Raw genomic sequence first — 24,646 nt, forward strand, 5'->3', positions numbered from 1 at the left:
CGCCGTACCCTCGAGGAGAAGGGCACGCGAGCTTTCGTGTGATTTTCAGCTGTTTCCACCTACCCTTCCGTGTATTTCCCACTTCTCCTTTCCCCAGTGGGGAGTAGCGCAGGCTAGAGACACGCTCTCCAGGCCGATGTCTCCTCCTTTATACGCCACTGCCTGAAGGCTTCCTTTCTTCTTGTGTGTGTGTATGTGGAGTCCACTCAGGGTGTCTACCAACCGGGAAAACCGGGAAAAGGGAAATTCTGAGCGATTTTGAGTAGTCCGGAAAAACTCAGGGAATTTGTGCTTCTATAAGGAAAAATTAGCTGTAATTTTATTGAAAGGAAACGAAAGTCGCGGTAATGCTGACTCGAGTAACAGAGAGGAATCGTAACGAATGGTCTTTGACGCCGCGTCGTCGGCTGGAGGAGTTGCCAGAGTACAGTCAACGAGCGACTTTCCGGACGCCAGATATTTCGGACGGCTTCGCGGCCCCACTACGTAGCCCCTGGGGTCAATGTATAAGGACGTCTGAAATTTCGGATGCAAGAATCCTTCGGCCGTCAGATTTCCCGGACTTTTTGCCGTGACCACAGGTCCGAAACGGCATTCATAAAAGCCACAACCGCGAACTCGCACGCACATTCACTGGCAACCGTAGCCAGCACCGCGGCAATGCTAGGCTTAGCTGCTTCGAGGTTCGGTATTGAGGTTCTTGCCGTTCTGTGACGTGTTTTTCATTGAAAGAATTCGCCGCTGTCAGCAACGGCACCGACACCACCTTTGCGGTCATCGCGATTGGCTTCGAAGTTCGGAAAGCATGGCGCGTTGCATAATGCCGGTTTCTGGAAGTCAGCTTCGCCACATTACAGCAGTGTTACGCTGTGAAGCATAGGTGTGGGAAGGGGCAACTGTCACGGGGCACAGTATGTATTCCTTAACCATACACGCGTGCACCCGCCACCTCCTGTCACATTACGAGCACCGATATGCCTAATAAGTGTAAAGGCAGACCTTCAGAGCTTTTTCGGGCGTGCCGGTGGCGATTTGAGCCCTTAAGGGCTGTAAAAGACATGCATTCACTTTTTCGGACGTTTTCGCGGCCCCTAGGGAGTCCGAAAATCGTATATTTTCACCCTTTCGCAGTAAGATCATCAAAAATGGCGAATTTAGACTGTCGCCCTATTTCATTGGGATGTAGTGATTTTTATTCAACCACAAGTGTGTACTTTCATTTTGGCACATGTGCCGGAATTTTCTGCAGTCCTTTGATTTTGCTGCGGTGGCTAACGCGCTGTTTTGTCCTTGAGGGCAGACTGCAACTTTTCAGCAGCGCCGTCTCCTCCTAGGGACAGCAAAACGGTCAGCACAGACTCGAGCGCACTCTGCGTTCCGATTGTAATGCCGAGGTCCGAGAGAACCTGAAAAAAAATTGCGCATATAAATTTGAATGTCAGCATAAGCTATGCAGTTTACAACTGTTTTCCGAAACTGTATTTCGCACAAGCTGCAAAACTGCCTCGTTTTATAAAGGTAATAAAATATTCACCGACGATTACAATGCTCCCTAATGCGAAATTTAAGCGTACCTCTACACGTGTTTTCATTTCGCGATATATTGGCTGGCGCGGACAATGTCTCGGGCGACACGTTGCGAACGGAGCCAAGTATGGCGCGACTGCCTCACTAACCTGAAGATCGTGAGAGGCAGCGCGTGGGTGACGCGCGGGCGCGATTCACATCAGCCGCTGCAAACAGACCTCGGCTCATGCAGCGCTTTGTTTATCGACGGACGCGCTCTCCGCATGCATTTTCGATGGCGTCATCGGTGAACAGATGATGCGCGCTGCTCTAGCGCCATCTCGTAGCGATCATCGCCGCAGAATACGTTTTGCGCGGCACTACATTTTTCTTCTTACGCTTTCGCCATACCTTCCTGCCTGCTCTTCTTTCCTCCTCGCGCTCTCTTCGCTTTCGCCGTCTTTCATCCCCCGTCGCGCTCCGCATTCGCTCTTTCATCCTTCGCTGTCCTTGTTATCTCGGTTACGCCGAGGGACGTCGACGCTCAAGCAGGAACGGGCGCCTAAGAGATGCGCTCTAAAATAAAACTAAAGCGTCTATGTATACAACTGAATGAAAGCAATTGTTTGGTACCGACGACGCGGGTACGTGTTCTTGTTGATCAATGAGCGCTTCAGGTGTGCGTTGACGACATTGTACAGACATAGTTGATGAACGTCGCTAGCAAGGCGCAGAAGCGCAGATACGTGCGCCTTGGTGAAGCCGTGGCGCTAAAGCGGTGCAGTGTTGTGGCGCCACTTGGCGTGCATTTCGCGTGCGATGGCTGTTGCCTCCGAGATTTTGGTGCAGACCTTATTCGTTTCACGCCGTTATTGTTTTTCTTTTGCTTTTTGTACTACTAGACACATTATATGCAAGGCTTGAGATCTAGGACAAACGGTATAACTCGCTATCGAAAGCAAAATTTTGCCTGTCTCGAAAAGTCTCGGAGTGACCACTGACACGCAAGGCTTCATGAAACCGCGCACACGTTGTTTGGCCTTCGAGATCGGGTGGAACACTGACATCGCGCGCCGCCCTATCTCGGATGCCATGCTTCAAATGTGACTTGCTATCGATATATATATATATATATATATATCAAAGCTAAAATAATTTTATTTTTGATTTTTAGTTTACATTAAGATTCTGTTAGTGTATACAGTACAGCTCCACATAAAGCAGGGTTTGTGTACGGGCTCAGGCACGTACGCAGAAAATTTTTTCGGGGGGGGGGGGCAGCCTAAGGCAAGTTTTCTATGCAAATGAGGAGGGGGAAGTACGAATCTGAATAATGCCCACCATTTGCCATAAAGACGGGTGAACCCGGAAAAGAGAATTGAAATAACGTGTATCTCACAGGTACGCGTGTGAGGTACACCTCTCCTTTACTTGGCAAACAAATAACCACATCAAATGGACTCACTCATGAAAGATGCGCAGGAAGAATCTTGCCAAGAACAAGTTAACAAGCGAAAGTGCAAAATAAAGGTTTCTAGCAACGTTTTTCGAATTAGCTCTGGAAGAATTGTAGATAAATATATATTTGCGGAACAATCACAATTCTTTTGGATCCCTCGTTTACGGCTCTACTAAGTGCCAAAACCGACTCACGTTGTTATTTGGGAAGTTGCGTAACGATGCGTGGTCACCAGTACCATACAAACACGTATAGAGCGCAGAACGCTGCGGTTCTAGACTTACTGTGCCCACCGCGGAAGGTTAGAAAAACACCCACATTAGCACAGCAGAGAAGTGGCTATGTCAGGCGGCTCGATTTAGTACTGTAGCAGCGTCAATCAAGACACACGGAATTATTCGCCACTTCCGGCGGCATTTTTTCTACTTCCTTTTTAACTCAAAAGACGTTGATCCATAAATATTTTCACAAACGATTTTCGCTTTTCCTCCCTGTTTGGCTGTTGCCTTTATCTTTCCCTTAGTAGATCGCTTAATTTCTCAACTCCTTGCGACTCTTGTTTCCAATTGCCAATTTTGCACGAAAAGTGATTTACAATTAGGGAAAAGCCAGACGAGGTAACGGATGACAGTCATATTGCTTATGGGTTTAACGGTTGTTGCAGAGTCTGATGATAGACGTTGTTTCGCATGATTTTATTTTCCACGTTATCTAAACCATATCGCGGGTATATGCTTCCGAGGATCTGCCAGTGCCGCGGCGAACTGTCAGTCGAGGAAATAATGAAGCAAAAGGTAAACGCAAATGGCGTTTTCTCCTGCCACGACTCGTTCCACGAGCATACAGACCAGCGAACCGAAACCCTTTCCTGGTCCTTTCCTGGCCGAAAATATTCCGAACCGAATCCCTTTCCTGGCCGAAAAGACTGTGGAAGTTAGTCACACACTGCTTTCGCGGTAAACGCAGCAGAATGTTGACCGCCGAGCAGATTGATTAGTCGGCGCTTTAGGAACGTGTGTGAGGAGTGGCGGCGTGGGGCGGATAGGGGGGTGGGTATGCCGCTTAATTTGGGGGGGGGGAGCTGACCCCCCCACCTGGGTACGTGCCTGTACGGACTAGTTGGTATTCCATTGCGAACGTGACTTACAACCCATACACAGACGAGGGGTTAGAAAGACTAATACAAGCGCTGACTTCTAGCTGAATTTTTAGAGCGATAGCTCTACTGCTCCAGGTACAAATCCAGAGAACGCTTGGTTCCGTAAATCTGACCTTCAAGTTCAGCCAAGATCAAACTGCTACTTAGCCTGCCACTACCGGCGGCTGCTGCGTACGCAGCGTGGGCGCCCATATTTTCAAAGCGATCTGCGATGTGTACAAAGTGCGCCGAGTGCTGGTAGCTTCGTATGCGCTGTTCTTTCGACGCTTAGTTCGCGTTGAAGCGAGACGCAGCATGGGGGCCAATTCGCTCGCTGCTGCTGCCGTGCCGAACAGCGTCTGTGCGTTGTCTTGTGGTGGAATTATAGATGCGGCTATAGTTGCTGACGGCGCAGAGCGGCGTTTGTGTTCATTCCAAAAGCAAGCAAAACCGTGCTATCGCTCGCTCGATAAACTTGGTTCAACTGCGTTCAACCACGGCATATTTTTTTTATTTCGGGTAACAAGCATACATGACCAAGAATCCAAGGCAAAAACGTCCCCTCCAAAGCATGAAGCCAACATGAGCGAGCACTCAAACTTAAAACGAATCACAGCTACCCTCTTAAGATGAACGAGAGGGCATGTGCGATCCCAAAAAAGGCAAGTTCTTTATCGGTTAACGCAGTTGTTCAACAAGAATAGCGCCTTGCGCTGCAGTTATTTGGCACCCGCGGGTGACTTCACCGCTTAGACGAGAAAAGGGCGCACCGATCCACCTTGCTTGGCCAAAGGGAGATATGCACCGCTGTTACTCCATTTACACCTTCAGTAATCGGCGAACGTATTGAGAAAGAATGATTACTTTCCATGAGCACGATATAGTCCTAGAGCTATAGCTCCCTTACTCCCCCCCTCGCCGCTTAAATGGGAAGAGCTTCGCCTAGGCCTCACTTGACAGGGCCGCACTATCATTGAGTGCTTAGGCTGCGCCGTTCCCTACGGTGTCTACTTCACCTCTCACGTCGCATGCGACCCCAACGGGACGTTTCGCGGGGTAAAGCCCTCGATCAAGCGCTACCTCCCCACTCGTCCCATCGCATCCCGCGTGTAGGGTATAGTCAGCCGGGTGAGACTTTGGCTGACTTCCCTGCCTTTCCTTCTTGTCTCTCTCTCTGTTCTTTCACCGACGCCAGCGCATCCGCCCGCGGTTCCGTCCTTCCGCCTTCCCCTGCCCGTCCGGCACTCCCGCTTGCGAATTGCGTTGCACCTACCGCATGTTCAGTCTCAAGCCCCTTAAACTTTGTAATGTAGCGCCACGCTTTGAAGAATGCCGCCTCCTCCACACGCGCTCTGGCTGAGGCCGACACCGCGTCGCTATTGGCCTGATAGCACCACGTGGGCCCTCGCGCCGTGCATCAGCGCCATTTTCGCTCGAGAAGCGTCTACGGAGTGGCGAGGAGCGCATGTTGGCGCAGTTGCTACGCTCGAGCGGTGTAGGCGGCGCCACGGTCGAGGAGGGAGTGTGAAAGAGAGGAGAAACGAAGAGGAGGGAAGGCGGAGGAGGAGAGTGTTGCTACTTTACGAAGTTTAAGGGGCTTTAGTTCAGTCCAAATCTTTGCTCTCTCCAACCCGCATCTGCCTTCTCCACGCTTTCGCAGATGAACCTACACTAATCTGCCCCTTTTGTGGGGGTTACTCAAACTCCTAGATGATGATGATGATGATAATTTATTGACATCACTTTTGAATCGGGGTGGTGGCAAATAGCCACCTAGCCTGCTTGAGTTAATAACATATGCTATACATGCTTTCTGCATTTTTGTGTGCACCTCCTTAATTCATCATCATCATCATCAGCCTGGTTACGCCCACTGCAGGGCAAAGGCCTCTCCCATACTTCTCCAACAACCCCGGTCATGTACTAATTGTGGCCATGCCGTCCCTGCAAACTTCTTAATCTCATCCGCCCACCTAACTTTCTGCCGCCCCCTGCTACGCTTCCCTTCCCTTGGGATCCAGTCCGTAACCCTTAATGACCATCGGTTATCTTCCCTCCTCATTACATGTCCTGCCCATGCCCATTTCTTTTTCTTGATTTCAACTAAGATGTCATTAACTCGCGTTTGTTCCCTCACCCAATCTGCTCTTTTCTTATCCCTTAACGTTACACCTATCATTCTTCTTTCCATAGCTCGTTGTGTCGTCCTCAATTTGAGTAGAACCCTTTTCGTAAGCCTCCAGGTTTCTGCCCCGTAGGTGAGTACTGGTAAGACACAGCTATTATATACTTTTCTCTTGAGGGATAACGGCAACCTGCTGTTCATGATTTGGGAATGCCTGCCAAACGCACTCCAGCCCATTCTTATTCTTCTGATTATTTCCGTCTCATGATCCGGATCCGCCGTCACTACCTGCCCTAAGTAGATGTATTCCCTTACGACTTCCAGTGCCTCGCTGCCTATTGTAAATTGCTGTTCTCTCCCGAGACTGTTAAGCATTACTTTAGTTTTCTGCATATTAATTTTTAGACCCACTCTTCTGCTTTGCCTCTCCAGGTCAGTGAGCATGCATTGCAATTGGTGTCCTTAATTAATGTTCTTTTTCTTCCTCAAAACTTCTCTATCTACCTTGCACCGCTACCTATGTCTATAACGGGCCCGGTCGTATAAATCTCTTCCCTGCTTTTCGTATCAATCACTTCCCAGCGCTTTCTATGGCACTGCCTCGGCCTGTTTCTCTCTCCTCTCCTTCCTTGTCCCTCCACCACTCTCCCTTCGGCGGCTTGACTGGCACAGGATTACCTGGTGGAGTTCGTCGACGCTGCCTTGAAGAATCGTAACAGCGAGGCATCGGACTTGATTATCTGAAATAAAGTGTTTATCTCTCGCTCCGCATGGCGTTCTCCCTCGATTAGGTCACGTCTTGCTCGGTATAAGCATAGCGCGCGTTTGACAATCGCACTGGGCCTAGCTGGTATACACCGCAACAGGCGAACCACATGTGATTAACTATGTACTACGACGTGCACTCAAACTGCAGACGACAGAAACTCGTAAAATATATACGGCTTGTATGCGACGGGTTCTTTCAGACAACTTAAATTTAGTGCGCTCTATGGAACACGACGAAAGACAGTGACAAACAGGTGCCCACACCGCCTTCAGGTTTTCGAAGCAGCTGCAACGTCACAGGTGTTGCATAGTAGCAGAAGCTTCTGCGGAGGCATTATGCCGAGGCTTAAAAATAAAACGCAAAACCATGCAGTGTGAACGAACCTCCTTGGCCGTAGTCTGGCAGCTAGCTGTAAGCTCGTCGTAGTCTGGTGGATTGGCACCTTTTTCCTCGGCTACCTTTTTCACTTGTTCAATAGTCAATGGATAAGTGCCGCACTCGACCTGTGTGAAGGCAAGAGACATCGAGCATTGCAAAGAGGCAGTCAGTACACTACAGTCAGTACAGTGATCGGCGTATTTGGTCCGACAAGTTCAAAAATTTTCAGTTGACCACTGCATCGTTGGCGCTCAAATGTCACACGCATACATCGCTGTATTATTTTCAAAATGAAGATTTGGTGGCATATACGAAGAATTGCTGCGGTCTGCGGCCTCTACATTTAGAGGCCAACTGCAACAAAGCTTCATTTGACTAAATTTGTTATAACTGACTAGCATGTACCACTAAAGCAATTTTGTCAACGCCGCAGGGTTGATAATTACAGTTTTCTTGTTAGCTTTCACTTAACAGCACGTAAGCAGACGAAGCATACACCTGGTGGTTGTCACTTTGACGTATGTTCCAGCACGCCGCATCCGAGATCTTTCACTGCGCCGCGGGTAGCCGCGGAATCTCGGAGGTCATGCCGAAGAGCCGCGCGCTCTAGCTCATACGTCATTTCCGGCAAGCGGTAATGACGGTGTTATTATTATTATCTTTTTTTTTCATTTTCAGTATGGTGACTAGCCACCCTAGTTCCGGTATTAAAGATTGGAATTTTTGTGAGCTTTCCGTGACGCTTGCGCTTGTATTTCAAACGTATAATTTTGCATAGAGGCTCCTTTATGTCTACCCTACCTAACAGGGACAAGGTAGTAACAAATATTTAGATTAACTTGACCTATCATCATAGCAGATGAACCAGATAGATTCCAGTGATGGCTTGGTCTAAAGATCGTTTAGAAATAAAATCTTTCTTGCTATTCAAGGCATAGCCTATACCGGCATCTGCTTTCTGTCGATATGTATGTAGTTGCCGCTAAAAGATTCGCACATTCTTTTCCAGATGTTTATCCAATGACTTTTGGAATAATTTGAAGGGATCTCGCAGAGGAGAAACTCTCACTGAACGCGCCAAACACCACCGCATTGTTGAACATGTTTCAGAATTCACATATAACGACTATCTGGGAGAGGGCGCGCGCATTAAGACACTATTCGTATAATTTTGTATATCCCTGTAATGCTCTAAAACACAATGTCACAGTAGCAATATTGGAGCAGCTATTCGCGTTTACTGGAGAGTGCATTTGTGCAAAAAGAAAAAAAAAAGATTAAATGTTGTTCGAGTTAAAACTCTATTAGTACAGAAATTAACTGATTATTAATTGGTTTACTGAACTATTCACGGCTGGAACTTCACCCTAGCACACCAAAACGCAACTGTAGACTTCGCGTTAAGATTTCCACGCGTAAATCACCAATTTGAGGCATCAAAATCGGCGTACCATACAATATGGTACGCTGGGCATTACAGTGTTATTTTTATAGTGGATATATTTGTCACGTCAGGGGCGATTCTGGTTCTCCGTAGACGATTCCCTACCTGCGACAATGAGCAGGGGACTGTGTGCAGGAGTATGATAGGTATAACTACGCAGTTTCAAATTCTGCGTATTTCTTGTGAACACACGATCATTTGCACTTCCTGTCCTTACGATAGCTAATAATTTTGGAGTTTAATTTACATCACGAAACAAGAGATATCATGTTTTTTGATGATACCTTTACGGGGACCCATCAAAAACGATTCTGTGAAATTGGAGAGTAAAGTTATAGCACAACTTTTTTTTTTCTTCCATTGTCGCGGTTGTGTGTCGTGGTTGTGGAATGCCGTTGTGGATTAATGGTAAGAGGCCTGTATCACGGCCGCCGGCTTGTTGTTTCGAACCAAACTAATTAATTTTTTAAATATATATTTTCTTAGCTTCGATGGTAAACAGCCAGATTAAACTGAAATAACCTGTGGGGTTTCGTGTCTTGAAAGTGCACAATGCGATATGAGGGACGCAGTATAGTGGGAAGCTTCGGATTAATTTTAACCATCCGTGGTTCTTTCACGAGTGCCTAAAGCTAAGTGCATGTGAGTTCTTGCATTTCGCCCCGGTCAGAATAATTCCCGCCCACACCGCTGGAAATCGAACCAGTGACCTCGTGCTAACTATCGGCGTAACATCATATAGCCGCCGCGGCGGATGACGGTCCTTTTGATAATTTTCGACAGTTTACAGCTTTCTTTGTGTGCTTGGGATGGCGCGTATCTTCGGTTTATTCTTATCAAACCGGATTTATTCAGCGCGATCAAGAACTAAGCTTTCAGTTAGTGCACCTTGTGACGCTCTCCTTTCTTTTCTATCGTATTCTCCGGCGTCGTCTGTTGCTCAGATGATGACAGTCAGGCTCAGCAAAGTGGCTGAGGGCACGCAAGTTATATGTTCTCACATTTAAAGGTCCCAATCTAATAGATGGTCCTGCGAACGCTACGATAGCAGTGAGCTTGCTCCCCGAGAAACTTTCGGTCACGTGTTATATAAGGAAAACAAGCACGTTTTCAAGTTGGCTGAACGTGCGCGGGACATCTATTTTTACGCTTTCAAATAGAAGTGATTTGCCACATGACTTAAGTACAAATATGCGTAATTTAGTAATGTAAAATTAGTAAAGTCAATTTGCAAAAGTGAGATAGCTGCAAAGAAAAAGCGTCAAGTGATCTCCTCAAATCTGTTCCAGCGCTAGGTCGGCTCACCACTGTCATTCTTGTTAGCGTGTTATTTATCACTACTCGTTGCTGGGCTAGTTGGTTCCCACACACACACACACTATATATATATTGTTACGCGCGAAGGAGACCGTTTATAACCCTGACGGATGAAGGGGACCGTTTACTTTAGGTCGCGAAGGTGAGCGCAAGAGCGGTCAGCTGGTTTATCAACTGAGCGTCGTTCTCTTCTTTCTTCTTCCACTCGGGACCGCAAGCACGTTCACTGGTCTTCGTTTTCTTCATGCGTAACATTCCTCTCGTCGCAGACGAAGCCCGCCGGGCGAGTCAATCCATGTGTCTTGACGTGAACAATTGCAAGCGGGCGACATGGACCACTTGTGTCTTGGCAGCTCTTCTACCACTCGCCGTGAGGCGAGCTATGTTATACGTGACTTCCGTGAGTCTTCTAATAATCACAAACGGTCCATCGTAGGTGGCCAAAAGCTTTTGGCATAACCCGCGTTTCCGTACTGGAGTCCACAGCCAGACTAAATCACCAGGGCGATAGGTTACCGGACGGTGGCGAATGTCGTAGCGTACTTTTGATCTGTCCTGCGATGCCAAAGTGCGCAAACGAGCAATACGACGAGCTTCTTCGGCGAGGCGGAGAGTCTCGGCGACAGTGGAATTTTCGTGACTGCAGAAGGGGAAAACAGTGTCGATTGTGTACCGGGGTGGCCGTGCGTACAGCAGGAAGAAAGGGCTATAGCCGGTGGTCTCGTGCTTGGCGGTGTTGAATGCGTACGTGATAAAAGGCAGTACGTCATCCCAGTTCTTGTGGTCGGATGAAACGTACATAGATAGCATGTTTACAATTGTTCGGTTGGTACGCTCCGTAAGCCCATTCGTCTGTGGATGGTATGGTGTCGAGTGACGCAAGTGGGAATCACACAAACGAAGCAGCTCCTCTACGACGTCCGCTGTGAATTGTCGTCCACGGTCGCTGATGATCACGCGGGGCGGACCATGTCGCAGGATCACATATTGCAGCAGGAATGTTGAAACGTCAGTGGCAGTTGCGGAGGGCACGGCCGCCGTCTCGCAGTAGCGTGTGAGGTAGTCGACGCACACAACTATCCAGCGGTTTCCCTTGGCTGATTTGGGAAATGGGCCTACGAAGTCAATGCCCACTTGTTGGAAAGGCGTGCTTGGAGGCGGGATCGGCTGCAGAAGACCTGCCGGAGCAGTAGATGGCCGTTTGTGGCGCTGACACTGCATGCAGCTGGCCACATACGTCTCAACAGATTGTCGCATTCCAGGCCAATAAAAGCGTTCCTGAATCCGGTAAAGCGTCCTCGCCGAACCCAGATGGCCAGACGTAGGGTCGTCGTGCATAGCACGCAGAATCGCTGTGCGAAGGCTCTCCGGCACCACTAGGAGAAAAGGTGCGCCAGTGCTGGAAAAGTTCTTCTTATAGAGGAGTCCATCACGTACACAGAAATGGTTTGCTGTCGTCGAGGCGGTCGTAGCGGTGAAGAGCGGTGTTAATTTATCGTCTTTTCGCTGTTCGGTTGTGAAGCAGTCGAAGTCTGGAAAACGCGGCGACACAGAAGCCACGAGGTGATCGAAGTCGTCGGCGTCACAGTCCGTAGTACTAAGTGGCATACGCGAGAGACAGTCCGCATCAGCGTGTCGTCGACCACTCTTATAAGAGACGGTGAAGCTGTATTCTTGCAGTCGGAGCGCCCAGCGCGCAAGGCGGCCACAAGGGTCACGAAGATTCACAAGCCAACACAACGAGTGGTGGTCGGTGACCACTGTAAAGGGGCGTCCATACAGGTAAGAACGAAACCGCTGAACCGCAAATATTACCGCGAGGCATTCTTGTTCCGTCACAGTGTAATTCTGCTCGGGCCTACTTAATGAGCGGCTTGCATATGCGATCACGTGTTCGCGGTCACCGCAGCGTTGAACTAGGACGGCACCAATACCTATGCCACTGGCATCCGTATGGAGTTCTGTCGGAGCTGAAGGACTGAAGTGTTGAAGAACCGGTCGTGACGTCAGCAGGAACTTCAACTGACGAAAAGAAGAGTCGCACTCCGGAGTCCACTCAAAGGGGGTGTCCTTTCGTAGCAGGCATGTCAGCGGATACGCAACGTCGGCGAATTTAGGAATAAATCGGCGGAAATAGGAACAAAGCCCCAGAAAACTACGGAGCTCCTTGACACAGCGCGGTGCACTGAACGCTTCAACGGCTGCTGTTTTCTGGGGATCAGGGCGGATGCCATCCTTGTCGACGAGGTGCCCAAGCACAAGGGTTTGGCGGTCTCCGAAGTGGCATTTCTTAGAGTTTAAAACTAGACCAGCGTTTCTGATGCAGTTCAGGACAATATCCAGACGCGAGTTGTGTTCGCTGAAGGTGCGGCCAAAGATGACGACGTCGTCGAGATAGCACATGCAGATGTTCCACTTCAAGCCACGCAATACAGTGTCCATAAATCTCTCGAAAGTTGCCGGAGCGTTGCACAATCCAAATGGCATCACATTAAATTCGAAGAGCCCGTCAGGGGTTACAAAGGCAGTCTTCTCCTTGTCGTCAGGATGCATCGGAATTTGCCAATAGCCGGATCGTAAATCTACTGAGGAAAAGTAAGAGGTGGAATGAAGGCAGTCTATTGCGTCATCAATACGTGGGAGTGGGTACACGTCCTTTTTTGTTACAGCATTCAAACGGCGATAGTCGACGCAAAATCTCCAAGATCCATCTTTTTTTTTAACAAGAATCACTGGAGCTGCCCACGGACTTGCTGACTCTTGTACGACTCCCTTTTTCATCATTTCGTGCACTTGTTCGTTGATAATCTGGCGCTCTGATGGTGAAACACGATATGGCTTTTGTCTAATCGGATTTGCCGAACCCGTGTTGATGGTATGGCGCGTTCGAGACGCAGGGATTGCAGGTATATTGTCCTTCTGCGCAAAGTCGAATACCGAAACGTGCTTCGAAAGCACACCCACTAACGTTCGGCGTTCACTCGTGCTGAGCGATTTATTGACCATCGACAAAAGGGCCGTTTCCGAACTGTGGCCGTCAGGTTCTTCCGGCACATCTGTAAGTTGAGCCACTGATAAGGACGCGTGTTCCCTGGCGAAGGCTAATTTCATGCCGTCAGATAGTATAAGGGGCTCCTTAGAACAGTTTACGGTCCATAAGCCAGTGCGTCCGCCTTTGATCGACACCACACAATGTGGAACCAAAACATTCTTCTTCATACAGTTAAAGTGCATCGGTTCTACGGTAGCTTCGAAGCAGTCGGAATCGGCGCCGCAACAGACAACGGGAACGCAAACGGTAGATGATGCAGGCATGACCGTATCACCACAAACACACAGTGTAGTTTCGCGATCTACAGGGTTCTCCAGGAGTCCTGATGGAATCCTACCACTTAAGAATACTTTTCCGGTGCGGCAGTCGACAGTAGCACCACACTCCCGCAAGAAGTCCATGCCGAGGATAACATCATGGGTCGACCGAGGAATAATTACAAACTCTGTCGTAATAACATGGCCTCCCAAAAATACGTCAGCACTACACACACCAATAGGTCGCAACGGCTCACCACTCACTCCACAGAACTTTGAATCTTCGTCCCATTTAAACAAAACCTTTCGCCCTAACACGTGTTTAAACGAGACACTCATGACCGAAATTGTTGCGCCTGTGTCCACCAGAGCCATCACAGGGACATTATCTACAAGCACGCGAACTTTGTTTTTCAGCATCAACACAGGAGGTATTTCTGTCAGTAGCACGTCTCCAGCGACCTCACCTCCATCGGCCGCGCTAGCTAGTTTTCCGGTGACGAAGGGGACGCGGTGCGACGCAGCGGTGAGGGAGAACGGGGAGCACGACGTTGCGGTGGGGGTGTCAAACTTCTGTCAGATGCTGGGGAGCGATTCCGGGAGCTGCTCGGCCAATACTCGTCGCCAGACGATACGTGTGCTGGCCACGGGGCACCGTGTGGCCGTTCGGAGGGCCGAAAAAACTCTGACGGCTGGCCATACCACGTGGTTATACGCTGGTTGCAAAACCGCGATATATGACCCGGGACACCACAGGAATAACACACCGGGAGAGGTCTAAACCTTGGTCGTTCGTCGATGAAGCGGATATTATCATTTTCCCGCGTGTAGTGGGTTGGTTCGTGGCGAGTGTCACGACGATACATCGAGCGTCGAGAAGGCGTGCGCTGAGTGCGTTGGTCATAGCGCGGAGTCGGCGGGCATGTTGTCATCCTCGACTGTGGGGCTGCGCTGTACTCCACGGCCGCTGCGGTAACCATCGGTTGCCAAGGGGCCGAATGTGGCGCCGTCATAGCCTCACGTGACGTGTACACGCCATGGTGGTCACCAGTGGAATGCAACAACCCTTCGCGGCGGGAAAGTTCCTCGCGGACAATCTGTCGGATGGTCGAAGGAAGGTCGAGGCAAGGACTCGTGTCCACACTGGCAACCGTCGTAACGTTTGCCAACCGACCAAACTTTGGCGCAATCCGACGCATCTTTAGCGTTTCAAAAGTTCTGCAGTGCCGTATGACATCGGACACAGAACTGAGGCTCTCCTTTCCAATTAGAAAATTGTACACATCCTCAGCCACTCCTTTCAGCAAATGCCCAACTCTATCTTCTTCCGACATGCGAGCATTGACCACCTTGCACAGCTTTAACACTTTTTCGATGTATGTTGTGCATGTCTCACCTGGTAGCTGCGCCCGTTGCGACAGTGTCTACTCCGCACGCTTTTTTTTGGCGACTGAGTCCCCAAAACACGCCTTTAACTCGTCAACAAAATGTTCCCACGTCGTAAGCGCGTCCTCGTGGTTCTCATACCACACGAGGGCGGTATCGGTCAGGGAGAACACCACGTTGGTGAGCTGAGCGGTTGCATCCCACCCGTTGGATTTGCTCACTCGTTTGTAGTGGACGAGCCACTCGTCGGCATCTTCCCCCGCTTTGCCTCCGAAGGTGGGTGGAACTCGATAGTATGGCAGCGGACTGCTAGGCGCTGCCCTCGGAGTGGCTCCTTCTTCTGGCATGTCGAAGATGGTCACGGCTGATGGCGGGAGGCCGGCAAGTCGACGGCTTCGACGAAGCTGCGGCAGTGATGGTTCCGTTGTTGTGAGCGATACCCAGCACCTCCACCACTTTGTTACGCGCGAAGGAGACCGTTTATAACCCTGACGGATGAAGGGGACCGTTTACTTTACGTCGCGAAGGTGAGCGCAAGAGCGGTCAGCTGGTTTATCAACTGAGCGTCGTTCTCTTCTTTCTTCTTCCACTCGGGACCGCAAGCACGTTCACTGGTCTTCGTTTTCTTCATGCGTAACATTATATATATATATATATATATATATATATATATATATATATATATATGACAGCGCGTATATGCAAAATGACGTGAAAAGGACGCCACAAAACTGCCAAGAGTGACTGACGCTCTTTTCTTATCCCTGTCTTTTCCTTTCTTTACACAATTGCTCGTCCTTTCTCACCAGAAAAACGAGTCATTTACGCGGGCAATGCCGGAAGTTTCCCAAGGTCCGTGCTTGCAAACAGCAAAATACCTTGGTTCCCGGTTGTTCCAGCCCCTCCTGGAAGCTCATCTCCTTGACCTTGACCTCGCACTTGTCGTCCTCCTCGATGCCTTCGACTCGCAGGGCGCGGTCCTGCTCCTGCCACAGGAAGACGATCGCCCAGTGCTGGATCCAGCTCGGCAGCTCGACGCCGGACCTGGCCAGCTCCTGAGCACCGTGGCTCGCCTGAAGCGGCGTCATGTGGAGGTTCACCAGGCAGGGCTCGTTCGTTTCGGACGCCATGACGCTTGCTTGTCTTCGCGCTTGCCGCCTCTAGTTACAGCGCGGTGTTCCTCGACCTGGAACGAAACATTCAAAGAAAGCTTGCGGGTGTCTGCCATGCACAACAGCTCATTAAAATTAAATTCTGGGGTTTTACGTGCCAAAGCCACGATCAGATTATGAGGCCCGCCGTATGAGGTGGGGGGGGGGGGCGGACTCGCGGATTATAGTTTTGACTCCCTGGGATCCTTCAACGTACACGCACGACACACCAGTGTTCGTGGACTTTGCGCCGAACGAAATGTAGCCGCCGCGGCCATCATAGAACCCGTGACCTCCTGCCCTGCAGCGCATCGCCATAGCCACTGGACTATCGCGGTGTGTCAGAGCAATTCCTTCTGTCACGCTCGTTGTGATTTGAAACATTACTTATTAGACTGCCGAGAATTCGTGGAATAGCACAAGACTCTCCCTGACGGACTGAAACATACTGCGGTTTCGAGCGCTTTAGTGAAGGACTTAATCTTTTTTTTTAAAGAATGAATGAATATTCATTTCATCTTGAGTACACTTTCAAGAAAGGTGCAGAGGCAAAAGGCGCACAGCGCCTGACAGGGGCCCCTGTACCTGCAATATACGCTTTTATTATACATTATTTAGTGGTAGTTCATTGCCAGTGAGCGGACACACATAACGTTACATATTTTAACACGTTGTACACGAGTTTACACTAACTGAGAACAGAACTGAAAAAATTATGGGGTTACAGTTTGTTTACTAATATAGACGGTGAAATAAGAAAAAAAAGTTCCCTTTTTCCCCTTCTTCCCCTTCTTCCCCTTTCCTCTCCCGGTCCACAGGCAATAAAGTACAGGTTATACAGGTAAATTACCATAGTACACTAAAGTGCAGCACATAACCATGAACATGTATGTATCCACGTAAAACAGAAAAAAGGAAAAAAAGCGGGTTATAATATATTTATGTTGCAACAATCACTCTCTCAAACACTGTGTTAGTAACAATTCCTTCACATAGTTTTTGAAGGCGTTTCTAGTCATACTGAAATCAATGTTATCTTCTAGCTTATTTAGGATTGTTAGTACTTGGTACCTGGTTGTTTGTTTACATACTTGGTCCTTGTGTTTAGGGTCCGTTTTCTTTTTAGTCTCATATCGTAAGTAACTTCATTAATGTTTTCGTGTATATATAGTGGATTTTTATATATATATACTGCAGTAGTTTAAAATCATAAACGTCGTGAGCTTTAAGCATTCGGTATTTAAAAATAATGGTAATGTGCTTAGCTCATGACATGGTCCCTGATAGTTTTCATAAATGTGCAATATATTTTCTTTTGTAGAATAATGAGCCTGTTGTAGTTAGTTTTTGTTGTGGTACCCCATACCAATATGCCGTACGATAATCTGGAGTAGAACAGTGAAGTATATAAGTTTTGTTTCAGCCAAATAGGTATTATAGGTGTGCATTTTTATACAAGCATCCAACAGGTCGGGAGTGTTCGGTAGCTAAATTATTAATGTGTACATTCCATGAAAGGTGCTCTTAGAACCAAACACCAAGAAACTTTTGCTCCTTAACCCTGGTTATCTGTTGCCCTTCAATAGTTAAAGCTATTTCTCTACTTAGTGGTTTGTTAAGTGCATGAAATATTATGTGCTTTGTTTTCGCTGTGTTAAGCTGCAGCCTATTTTCGCGGAGCCAGGCCGCGAGGGACGCAAGGTAGGTGTTGGCCCTTCTTTCTAAATCTGTTTGATCTGTGGAATTAAAAAAGATATTAGTATACCCTCGGCATACATAATAAGTTCAGGAGAGTTGGGTATAGTTACAATGTCACTAATGTAAACAAGAAATAAAAACGGTCCTAATATTGAGCCCTGTGGAACTCCTTGTGTTAACTTTAGCTGTGATGATGTGGTGTCTTTTATTTGCACGATTTGATAGCGGTCACTTTAGTAGTTTTTAACGAGCGCTAGTACAACTCCCCGCACACCATATCTAGACAGGTTGTGCTGTAGAATATCGTATTTTATTGAGTCAAATGCTTTCTTTAAGTCGAGAAATAAACCAAGTGTTAACTTCTTACTGTCAATGTTTGTAAGTATGCTATCTTTAATATAGCACAACGCTTCTTCAGTTGATCTATTTTTTTGAAATCCATATTGGCTACTAGACAAGATTTTGTGTTCGTTAAAAAAAAAAGAAATCAGCCTTTGGTTAATCACACTTTCAAAGATTTTGGACAAAATGGGGAGCACCGATATCGGTCGGTAATTTGATAAATTATTTCTGTCACCTCCTTTAAATATAGCTCTTACTCTTGCTATCTTAAGTTTATGTCGGAACACACCGGTTGTTAGCATGAGATTAATAATGTGAGCAATTGTCCCCGAAACAAGGCGAGATATTTGTTTTAATTCTTTAGAGCCAATTTCGTCAATTCCAGGGGCGACGTTACTTTCTAGCAGCCTCATGGACGCTTCCACTTCGGTAGGAGATGTTGGTTGCATGAATATTGTTTGTTCTAACATGGGTATAGCTGTAATATTAGTTCACAATCAGTGGCATTAGGCTCTTCATAACATCCTGCATTTATGAAATGGGCATTCATTGAGTTAGCCAGATCCTCACCACAAGTAGTTCTACCATTTATATAATTTCCTTTATATCACCAAACTGTTTCTATTTGTTAATGCATTTACCATTTCCCGCACCTTCTTAGCGTTGTCATATATGTTCTCAAATTTTGCTGTGTAGTAATTATTTTTAGCTTTTCTTAAATCATTGTTCAGAGAATTTCGGAATTTTTTGTATCTACAAAACACTTCAGGATCCCGACAACTAAGGAATTCGTGGTATAATTTATTCTTATCCTTTATACGTTAAACATTACTACGCTCCGTAATCACGTCCACCAGTGATGCAATAGACAAGGCACCAGACGATCACCAACGTGAGCAGAAATGAAGTAGAATCCGTGACGTCTATGCGGGCTAAAAGCACACACAGTACTAGAGCACAGCACGGGCCCGTGGCTACATGCCCAGACCAGGCCCCAGCCTGCACCTGCATGACCAAGCTCGGCCCCGGAACTCGGTGTGTACGTGACTTAGAAATATTATTGCTTCAAAATGTCCGGTTGATATACCACATGCACCGCTTGAAGGAGTGGGCGACAGCTTCCTCGCTCACGGCCGCCCAAGCCTTGGAAACGAAGTCGACGACATCTTGTCGCGATGGCTTCTTGAGATTCCCCTTAGGCGTCACTGCCCGAGCTCGAACGAAGCTTGTGCAGGCCTTGCGAATGCTGTCCTTGACCGGTTTCATCCAACTCACGTCAGCTGGCTGCACTATCGGTGTGCAGCCACCCGGAACGCTGAGGGCGAACAGCACCTTCGGAAGGATCCGGCCGGTCGGCTCTTTGAGGATTTTGAATGCCGGGAGCTTAGTCCCCGCCGCGGTCGCACAGAACGCCGCCGTAAACCTACGACGGAAGCATGATCGTAATTGACGGATCGTGCTCTGGATACTTGCTTTCCCGGTGACGTTGTTGGTTGGCTTTGCGGAATGATCCATCCGTACCATCGTCTGGTTCACGTTGGTGATGGAGAAGCCACTGTAGTCGTGCTGGAGGCACAGCATTCCTACAGCCTTTCGGAAGGCCGATACAGCTTCCACATGGTCGATCGGAGGTTTCTGGCTGTCGTTTGTCGCGGCGCGAAGTGACACGTTGAACTTCGTTTTCCATCGGGACAGATATTGGCCCGAAGCGTTGAAGTCCCCCAGCTTGGTTTCCAATGCGAGCTTCCCTGTATGTTCTTGTAGCGAATCGTTACTAACCGACCATCCCGCCGCTCTCCCTTATGGCAGAAATTCAAGAAGTCTGTCGTCAGTCTCCCCGGAAAACACAGGTCGACCGCTGTTCAACGAGCGCTTAAGCTTTCCTTTTCCGTGACACTCCTGAAGGAGAGTTTTATAAGCAGAATTTCACCGCCTAACTTGCTTTCGATTTGCAGCCCAAATTGGCGTATGTGCCAACGGACAACCTTCACTTTCTTCTCCACGGTGAAGCTTTGCCACAGCCTTGCAGTGATCCTGTGTGTGACCTGTTATCGCAGTCACAGTTCAGCCAGTGCCCATTGTTTGGTCATCTCCTACGCTAGCTAACCTCGTTTCCGCGGACGTTATCACCGAAAGGGACGATGCTATTGTCAGGGGTAGATTATCTATCGCTGTTTTTGAAAAACTAGAAAATCGTGCTGAAAATTGGGTTGAGTTGTCTTTCAGGGGTGGGACATCTCTCGAGATTTTACGGCAAGTGGTATGTCAAAAAGTATCACAATAAAACTGCAGGGACAATAAAACATTGCGAAAAACTTTTTTTGAGCAGCGCAAGTGTAAAGTTACCATGTAATAGCCGACAGAAGCAAAGACTAGGTTAAGGATATTTAGCAAGGCATTTTACTTAAAGAGCTCAAATCTTAAATGCGCATATTTCAGTTTGGGGATGAAAATAATGGAGGCAATGATCGTGCAAAATGTGATCGAACTATAGAAGCTAACAACATTATATCCTTGTTTGTCTAAAATTAAGGTAACAAATTCAATAAAGCAATTAATTCGCAATAAATTCGGTTAAAATCACACGCATTGACACAAGTTGGCCGTCCCCGAAAAGTATGCCCCGGAAGCAAGAGCGGTAAAGGGCAGCAGGAGCATAAATCTACATATTCCTATATAAGAACTGCAGGTTGTGCACAGCCTTCGGCTTCGGGCAGGACCTCCTGTCTTGAAGGGCACTCGCGTTCAATATGACTCGCGACAAGTCGCCTCTGGTTGAAGGGGTCCCAAGACTGCGCGGCTGTGCCGATATACGGAAAACTGCCGAACTAGATACCGTTCCATGTAATCATCATCATCAGCAGCATAATCTTCATATCCACTGCAGAATGAAGGCCTCTCCCAGCAATCGCAAATCACCTCTGTCTTGAGCTAGCTGGTTCCAATTTGTGCCTGCAAATGCCCTATAGTTTCCCCACTTTGCCTAATTCTTTGTTGTCCTCGACTGCGCTTCCCTTACCTCGGCGCCCATTCTGTAACTCTGATGGACCACCGGCTATCTGTCCTATGCGTTACATGGCCTACCCAGCTCCATTTAATTCCCCTCATGTCAGCTGGTATATCGTCTATCCCCGTTTGCTCTCTGATCAACACCGCTCTCTTCCTTTCTCTTAACCTCACAGCCAACATTTTTCGCTACATCGCTCTTTACGCGGTCCTTAACTTCTTCTCGAGCTTCTTTGCTAACCTCCAAGTTTCTGCCCCATATGTTGGCGCCGGTAGAATGCAATGATTGTGCACTTTTCCTTTCAAGGATAGCTGTAACATCCCCGTGATGATTTGGTAATGCCTGCCATATGCGCTCCAAGCCGTTATTATTCTGTGTATTTCTTTCTCATGATCAAGGTAATCTGTGAGCAATTGAAATAAATAAACGTACTCCTGCACAGATTCTAGAGGCTGACTGACTATCATGGACTTTTGTTCTGTTACCATGGCTATTCTACATTAACTTCGATAAGCTGATTTAATGAACCAATTCTTTTTATACGTCGGTGCTGCTGTGCAGTCTTGAGTCCTTTACACTACGGGCACCTTGCTGCAGCTGGCATTTATTGTCCTTCATTTTCAGGCAAAACCCGATGAGTCACAATTTTCGCCTTTTGAACAAGTTTTCTGGATATCTGCCCAAACTCGATTTCTCCACGAAGTTCGCTTTCTCGTAAAGGTTGATAATAAATGCAGGTGTTAGAAAGGTAATGAACGCTACCGACGTTGTGTGAGCCAGTGATCAAGCTATGCTATTAAAATTATTTGTATATGAATAATGGTCTCGTTTTCGCTTGACACTCGAGCGGAAACCGGCATATGCATTCAGCGTCTCTTTTTTAGCTGCACCAAATTTTTTTACATTGCTTGTGGCAGCTAGATAGCAGAATTCTAACCCTTGATCTAAATTACTCAGTGATGTGGCCATTATCTGTTCGAGAAATCAAAATACCTTATAGAATAATTAAAACGTTTACGCAAATCAACTTCTTAATTAATTATTTTACGGCATATATTTCAATCCCCCCCCCCCCCCCAATAGGGGTTCTTGCACTACACTACGCTGTACTGCGAAACGAATGCGCCAGATAATGTATCCGCTCTCGTATTTATTTAATTTGCATATCCTCCCCACTTTCCTACATCTGTCCTTCTGTTCTTTTATGACAGCTATTTGCTGCAGAAAGGTTCAGGCATTTCATATCTTGGCTAATACCATTTGTATGATTTTGGAAAAAGAAAAGAAGAGAGGAATTGGAGAAACGGGAACGAAAACAAAATGTTGAAGCTGCTGCAGCGTGGACATCTGTAAACGCAAAGAAAGAAGGAAAGGAAAAGAAAAATGCTTCAGGCAGTTCATCAGTGTCAGGACGAACCTGCAGACGCACGTGCGCCCACAAATTTCCTCTGTGGTTAAAACATTTCAATCCATCCCTTAAAAACAATACAAAAATAGTTCCTGCATGAACTACGGGCCCTAAACCAAATCCTTGCCTCGAATAGAACTTCTGTCCAGAATTAAATAGAATTATATTGTTTGTACCCGAGTTCGTCTGTCGTGTTTTTCGGTTTCTTCCGCGTACTTGTTCGGTGACACTTGTGCGCCCTGCATCTTAGTACTTATACTATGACACATTATTGTTACGCGGTAATAACTATGTAAACTTGTTAAAACTAGTTTTTTCCCCTCCCCGGGTCTGCTCGGGTTCAGGGACAGGTCGTCTAACAACTGTCGAAGCTTTTACCAGCCGGGTGACGTGAGCACGCGCTTTGGCCAATGGAGACTCGTCAATGGAATTCCGCAGTCACACTTACGTCCACTGCCTCCGTGACGGCTGTAAGATGGCCGTATATCCACGCGGGTACGCTGCGATGCCTGCTGTTTTGAACGAAGAGCGGGAAGGTGCTGAGGCGAGCCCGCGTGGGAGGGAGAAGCATGCGGGCGGGACGAGCGCCGGGTCCAGACTGAGCCGGTTTATTGATTTTTTCCGGCGCCGGTCGAATACTCGTGTTCTCTTTGTTGTTTCGCATGTGCGTATCGATGACTCCCTCTCTTCCGGCTGTGTCAAAACTGCTGCCGCCCGCCTTACAGCCAAGGCCGAGCAAATTCAACAGTCTGCGGCTTCTGCGGTGAAAGTGAGACTCTCCTCTTCTGCCCAGCACTCGCAACGCAAAGCTCAACCCTACAGAGCTGCAATACCGCGCCCTTGGCCCCGCTTCACGCTATACGCTCGAAGGAGACCTCCTTTACTGGCCAGACAACTTTCTTCCAGCACTGCAGTCGCTTTTGGCAGTTACGTTTATAGAACCAAGGTCAGCTGCAAAACTCACCGACCCAGCCTAGCCTCTCGCGTGGCACAGAAATATGACTTCCTGTCAGGGAGCGCTGGCGGCGCAACGAGCTGCCAGTAGCAGACGACAGAGAATGAGCGACACTGGCAGCGCCAACTCTGCTTCGAGCAGCCGCTCAGAAAAGACACGATTATTCATTTCGCGGACTTTCACGTAACTGGAGTATTTATCATTATGATAGCAATTATATGGGCACTTCAGGCGTCGTCGGTGTCGCCGGGATGTTCACGTAAAGTCCAAGGGCGATAACGTTGTCGCCGCGCGCCGTGTGTTGTATGTGCGTGTTAAAGCGTGCGGGGGTGAGCCGACGATGGCGGCTCAATATCGCGCCATCAAGGGAAGAAAGCAGAGAGGAAGCGCGCCGTCTTCCGTCGCGCGCAAGGTACCGGGAGGAGGAGAGAGAAGAGGGAGGGGGAGGGGGAGGGAGGTTACTGCGGCGGCCGCCGCGTATGGCGGTGCAGATCGGGCCCTATCTTGAAAGCGATCTTTGGTTGCTTTCAACGACATTGAAAGTGTCTGCGGAAAAACTACTACTATATAAAGTTAGTTTAGGACGCCATGAGGCTTTCCAGCATTTTTTTTAGGGTCTCGAGGTCATTTAACGCAAGATATGAAGAGTCGGAAATATGTCAGTACTCATTTAAAGTACGAACCTGCAGCTTGTGACCTTTTTAAACAAGGTGCGTGGTTTTCTTTCTCTGCCTGTGGCTGTATACTTTACACTCTGTAGTTTCGATTAACCTGAAGCTTACATGCGAGTAAGATGTGCACGGCTTTCGGACGAAACAAGAAAAATTGAAAAAGAAAGGTTTCTCCAGCATTCTACAGCATTCCTTGCGAATCGCATATCCCCTAATACGTTCCGATATATTTGGGCGAGGGTGCAGCTGCACTCGGGAATTATCGATACGATTGGGAAAAACAGCGGTCACTCACCTCAGCACCGTGGCTTAAAGCAACACATTCGACATAACTCATTTGCGATCGCTGGCGCTAATATAAACAATGAGACGAGCTTGCGCAACGTTGCTGTGGCCGATCACTCGCAAACAGATTCTCTTAGGACTTACGGCTGGTAGCTCCGAGAGGCGCCCCCGCACTTGGAACGTCAATGGGTGGGTCTTCGAACAGTGCGGGGGCGTTGCGAGAATGCGTCTTTTAAGTGAGGCCGCAGCGTTATCCGCGCTGTGTTCGCACAAACACGCGGCCATCGAGCTCTTAAGA

The 24,646-nt window shown here is 48.0% G+C and overlaps 1 protein-coding gene across 1 annotated transcript; it reads right to left on the bottom strand.

The window, feature by feature from the left end:
* Positions 1 to 1,086: 1,086 nt before the first annotated feature.
* On the bottom strand, positions 1,087 to 23,093 carry LOC142590875 (uncharacterized). The gene is made up of 4 exons (XM_075703275.1): positions 22,886 to 23,093; positions 15,710 to 16,017; positions 7,381 to 7,500; positions 1,087 to 1,406 (listed from the first exon to the last, which is right to left on the bottom strand). Exons 2-4 carry the CDS (start codon positions 15,959 to 15,961, stop codon positions 1,272 to 1,274), a joined length of 507 nt encoding a protein of 168 aa, XP_075559390.1. The 5' UTR covers positions 15,962 to 16,017; positions 22,886 to 23,093; the 3' UTR covers positions 1,087 to 1,271.
* Positions 23,094 to 24,646: the final 1,553 nt, after the last annotated feature.

The sequence above is a fragment of the Dermacentor variabilis genome, chromosome 8 (genome assembly GCF_050947875.1).
Source record: "Dermacentor variabilis isolate Ectoservices chromosome 8, ASM5094787v1, whole genome shotgun sequence".
NCBI classification, from domain to species: Eukaryota; Metazoa; Arthropoda; class Arachnida; order Ixodida; family Ixodidae; genus Dermacentor; species Dermacentor variabilis.

Coding starts and splice junctions, on each gene's coding strand:
- LOC142590875 (XM_075703275.1), bottom strand. CDS start 15,961: ATGGCGTCCGAAACGAACGAGCCCTGCCTGGTGAACCTCCACATGACG. Junction 7,501..15,709: donor TGGAACAACCGGGAACCAAG/GTATTTTGCTGT, acceptor GCCTTCACACAG/GTCGAGTGCGGCACTTATCC. Junction 1,407..7,380: donor GCCAGACTACGGCCAAGGAG/GTTCGTTCACAC, acceptor ATTTTTTTTCAG/GTTCTCTCGGACCTCGGCAT.